The sequence below is a fragment of the Loa loa genome (genome assembly GCF_000183805.2).
Source record: "Loa loa unplaced genomic scaffold supercont3.10, whole genome shotgun sequence".
NCBI classification, from domain to species: domain Eukaryota; kingdom Metazoa; phylum Nematoda; class Chromadorea; order Rhabditida; family Onchocercidae; genus Loa; species Loa loa.
In genome coordinates this window covers 1-5,476 of record NW_018108190.1, presented here as the reverse complement: position 1 = coordinate 5,476, position 5,476 = coordinate 1, and the positions used below count along the sequence as shown (strand labels likewise).

The window sequence follows — 5,476 nt, the reverse complement described above, 5'->3', positions numbered from 1 at the left end:
TCAACCGGAGAATATAGGTTGACTGATACAGAGAACAATCGATACGATACTTTCATATTTCGAAAATGGTGAGCGTAGTGCAGGATAATACTCAGGAGTCGAAATTTATGAATCATGCACGAAAAGTGGATGGACATTTGGCTACCATCTCGCTCGATAAAACAGTAGAAAAAATCCCTCCGTGTGAGTACGCGCCCCTTGACCTTTCTGAACTTTTTCTTTGCCTTCAGTAAATGCGAGCAATAAAAAAAATCAAAGCAACTATAAATTGATTCCTTCCTATGACTTTGAATTCCCATGGTTCTTTTCTTAGAATCCATTTTTTTTGCTTGTTTGCGCAAATGAAATGAGAGTGCTCTTAATCTCGACTTCATACCTCAAATTAAGCCATCAAAAAGAGTGGACGTTTCAAGGACTTGTCTGAATTCAGAAAAGTTTGCACTATACTCTACGGAAAAAGAAAAACTTTTTCTGTTAGCGAATTTTTCGATTAAATATCATTCGCCTGAAATAAATAACGCAAAGTGGTAGATAATTAATTGTTTCAAAAAAGAAAAGGAATTTTGAATTTCATCCATACTCGGTAAATGATGATTCTGTGAACTGCTCTACTTATTCACAGGGTGAATAATCAAGCTTAAGTGACAAGGCTTACTAAGTTTGAACTAAGTGAAAATAGCTATGTATAAGATGATCGATGGAAAAATTACCTCATTAAATTATCCCGAGTAAAACCATCGAAGGCAGGAATTAATTCGAAACACAATAATAGGTAACACTATAAAAAGCAATATCAACCGCAGTGCCGGGATGTGTCTGCTGATGGAAAGACTGCTTAATGAAGCAGGATTGAACCGCGTAGAAAATCAAAGCAGCGGTATTTTACTGGGGTGGGAGAGTGGCGGTAGTGGATCCCGTAAGCTCGGAAGCCATTAATTCCTTCGCCGCTTTTTCGCATGTTTTCCACTTTTGTCTTCAACAAAGTACACATTGTGAATACCTTATTGTTATATCAAAATCTACGGTAACCTATATGTAATGCAAAGGTTTTTGCTAATCAGAAGCTGAAAAAAAAAAACTAGGCAACCCCAAAATTATTTCTTTTCTTGCACTTAACAATCCCATTCCTTTTTCAATTATATGGCAAAAATAAACAAATAAAGCGCAAAAGTTTCCTCCATACTCCTTTAAATGGTCCCTCTTGCAAATCTAAGTATGACAGGGATGGGATTCTTCGATATAAAATTTCACATTTGACTACCTTCGACATTTCAGCGGAAGGGTTTGTAAAAGTTTAGCGAAAAACTCCAGCGTTTGTACGATTTCTGTAGTATCATTTTACATTTACTTTTAAGAATGTATGAAAGGTTAGCGGAGTTGTTTATTACCAAAAGATTAGCTTAGTTTTCCAATAGTTTTGCCAAGTGGAAAAATAAATATCTTATGCATATCACATTTGTTTCTTTTGTCTCCTACAATAAATAACTTTAACATCTTTGATAACAATTTTGACAGTATTGGGCAGAAGGTTGTTAGTTGTAAAGTTAGCAGCAATTTTTCAAATCCTTCATGTAATTTTCCTTCTATCAACAATACATCCTGTAGATTGTTTCCATTATCATCCTTACGCTTAGCAGGTTTACGTAAGTCAAAATCATTGTATAAGAAAGTTTCTCCAATTTATTAAAGCTCTCAAAAGGGCCTCAATAGGCAAAAGAAAATCAAGCCTATCATGATCATTTCGAGATTGGTTTAAAGTGATACTGTAGAAATGTCATTGAAATGCCATTAATAGCGCCTCTTCTCCCTTTATTTAATTCGAAAAAGAAAAGTAAAAGTCACACTCAAAGAAAACATTTTCTAGCACTTCGATACGCTTTCTTTTGTCATGCAAATTGTTTCATTCCTGTAGCATAACTGCACTTTCTAAATAAAGGGAAAAATGCAAATTATTGAAAAAAGTGAAAGGGCGAATAATGATTGAAGCTTCGAATAGAGTGGACCATTTTCCCATCTTTTAAGAAGAATCATTCCATATGATGGAGTTCGTGAGAGGATGGCCCCGTGACCTTTCGAAATGCTTAAAATTGCTGACCTTTTAATAGGGATATACTTATGTTTTCATCTGTCACCAACTCGACCTATTCATTTGTGATCATTAAACATGCATACAGTTGACATGATCTGAACACAAACGAGGTGATATCCTCACTAAAGAAAATAGGATGAAAGAGGAGAAAAATCCATCAATTTACGATCCATTATTTAGGCATAATAATAATTTAAAATTTAAACCATTTAGACTCAAATCGCAAATTAGGAATAAAATGAAATTATATGTAAAATAAATGCATAAATTGTGGAAAAGATTTAGAAAAAAAGCTAGCAAAATAAATTTACACAAATATGGCTTGCTTTGTTCTATGAAGCGGAAAAGACAACAGCGAAATGAGAGAGTATTGCAATAAAGAAAGAGATTTAGACTTCGTTAAAGGAAATGTATTATCAATGCTTTGTAGTGATATGAAACGTATAATCTAGCAGACAGTTAAACAATGATTTGATCAAATCAGTGAAAAAGACATCTGCAATTTAACGAAAAAAAAAGCATACCGTCATAAGGAATGGAATTTATGCTTGATTTTAAAAGCTGAATATAGTCTTGATGATCGATGAAATGAATTCTGTAATGATCACATTATATTATCAAAATGGCATATGAATTCTTTCAGGCATCTTCTCAATTCCGTTACCCTTCAACTGATGTCTCATACCGGAAATGATTGTTTTTCGTGATACATCGATGATATTTTTTTGAATAATCAAGCCATAGCATCGATTAATTTTAATGAATTTCGGTTCTGCTTTGGTAAGGAACACATTCTGATGCGAATGCATTCAATTATTTTGCACTGTTTGTCTGTCTATGGCTATGAGATTTGAAGAATATTCGGCATGCTTTGATAGTATCATTCATAATTAACTTGCAAAAAATTTGCATTTCAGTTACATCCCATTTTTCTTCCAATCTTTTGTTTACAATCAAATGAAAGCTTTATTTCTGAAAAAAATCAGAACTCATCTGGTAGTGGTCAGATAATTTTGGTATGGAATTTTTTGCAAAAGCCTTTTAAATAGTTTGCCAAGTTAAATTAAACGAATTGTTGTTGTCTTTGCACCTAACATTATATCTAAAGTTTCTGACTATATCTATTATTCTAAAAACGAAAGAAAAATTCATATTTTCATTGAAATTATAACCCAATGAAAATAGCTTTAAAAAATCCATTTCTCTTTGTAATAAATTTCAATTTTGACCTTTGATGACCTCTTGTTGCTCTGCAGATATATCTATCAATATGCAACCTTTTTTGCTGAATACTTACTATTCTCAATAGTTCTTCAAAAAATTCCGGTAAAAAAAGATTCAGCGAATGCATTTTATGGAATTTTGCAATCTTCGCGCAGTAGAAATTACACTTAGTTGCCGTTGAAATGCAAAAAGGTAATAACAAATGAAAGCTAGCTTACGGATCAAATGAATATCAGATTTCGACTGGTATCATCTGCTATATCACGGAGAAAGAGTTGACAACGAGACTTTGCTAAAATCGTTGGTAATGTGTTATCTTCCTGCAAGTGTCAAACAATCTAGTGTATTCATGTTGTTAATAATATAAATTTACGGAAATTTGTCGCACCATATATTTCCCATCCATATTATTGCTGTTAAATATCCTCTCATAAGCCATGTTTCGGTAATGAAAGTTAAAACTTCTTAAGGTATTCATCCATTTAGTAAAAAACAAAATGTCCCAAGTTTAGCTATACAACCAACAAGAAATCCAATGTGTAGATTTTAGCTGCGCAATAACACATGGATAATACTTCCATTTTTGCACAGTCAGAACAAATATTCTTTTCATTCTCAGTTAAATTGAATTAAGCGAAAGTGGGATAATCAAAACTGCCACAATTTCTCCAAAAAAGAATATAAGAGAAATTTCTGCTATTAATTATTGATGAATAAAGAATAGGATAGAAATTCCTCAAAAAAAAGGATCAACATTATTTTCGGCTAAATAACAAAGATACTAGTCTTTACGGAAAGAGGTTGAAGGAATTTCCTGATATTAACTAATTGGATGATTTTTATTACAGGCATAGAATTAAAAAAGAAATACTGAAAAGATAAGAATCAGGTTTGATTTATATGCACCAAATATATAAGGATTGGCTTAGAAAAACAAGGAATAATTTTGGAATTAAAAAGCTGAATCTAATTTACTGATGTTTTTTCCCTTTTCGGAATTTCAAAGAAAAAAAGAAGGAAAGAATGAATGTGTACCTAAGCTATACAAGAAGGCTCACTCTTTCCTTCGTTCATTTACAGATTCATTCAGGTCAAAATTTTATGTCTGAGCGACGTTTTACAACTTGGAACGATTCACCTTCAAAGAAGCAGATATTTTGCATAAAAAAAAAAAAAAAAATATTACGCATAAAAGTGAGATAAGCTATAAAAAAGGCAAGTATTTGCTTACAAAGATGCCAAATTTGAAGTTTCAAAACATGTAAAACTCAAACATATGACGTGCAGATTTTTGTAAGTATAAAAGAACTATGAAGCAACGTTTGTAAGAACAAAAATGAAAAATGAATTATTTGAGGCAGTTACTTTTCAATTAACAGTTTCAAATCGTAACGATGCAAATCTTTGTTTTATCCGTACCGAATCACTTGCAAATTTGTCAGAGATTTGTGACGTGATGACATATTATTATTGAATATAATGAAATTGGTTTTGTTATGCTGTTACATATTTGCAAAGTAAAATCTACTTGAGGTAAGAAATTCAGAAATTTCACTTTTGCAACTGAGTTCTGTCATCAAAAAATAATAATTCTTTGAACTACTGTTTTTTAAAAATTGCTGCTATGATTGAGCAATCTCGGTCCTCTTCGGCATTTTCAACTTAAGAATATATCATAAAAAAATTCGCAATAGATGTTCCTTTCCATGAAATATCCTTCTGAATTGCGTGTGACAAACAATTCACCGCTATGACTCTTAACGGATTTGATGCCTCATATTAATGTGACAACTGTCAATGTCTAGCCAATTGTTTGCTCTTTCTTTCAAGCTTAATCTTTTCAGTAGTATATATTTTCGATATGACTCATTCAGTTTGTACAATTTTGAAAAAGCGGTAAAATATTTTCTTGACGACGTGAAAACTATATAGATTAACTGATTTGACGTTTTCACATGAAACTAAAACCCTGGCATCTTCATATTTTAAATCATCCTTTCCGAATGCTTGATCAGGAATTCTTGAATTCATTGGTCGCCTTGATTCATTACTTCTCAATTATGCTATTATTTACCATTTATTACTATTATTATTATTATTATTATTATTATTATTATTTATTTATTATTATTATTATTATTATTATTATTATTATTATTATTA

At 31.6% G+C, this 5,476-nt stretch overlaps 1 protein-coding gene across 1 annotated transcript; it reads left to right on the top strand.

Moving 5' to 3' along the window:
- Positions 1-65: 65 nt before the first annotated feature.
- LOAG_12230 (hypothetical protein) lies at positions 66-936 on the top strand (the record flags this gene model as incomplete). Its single annotated transcript, XM_020448505.1, has 2 exons — positions 66-183; positions 773-936. 2 exons carry the CDS (start codon positions 66-68, stop codon positions 934-936), a joined length of 282 nt encoding a protein of 93 aa, XP_020301357.1.
- Positions 937-5,476: the final 4,540 nt, after the last annotated feature.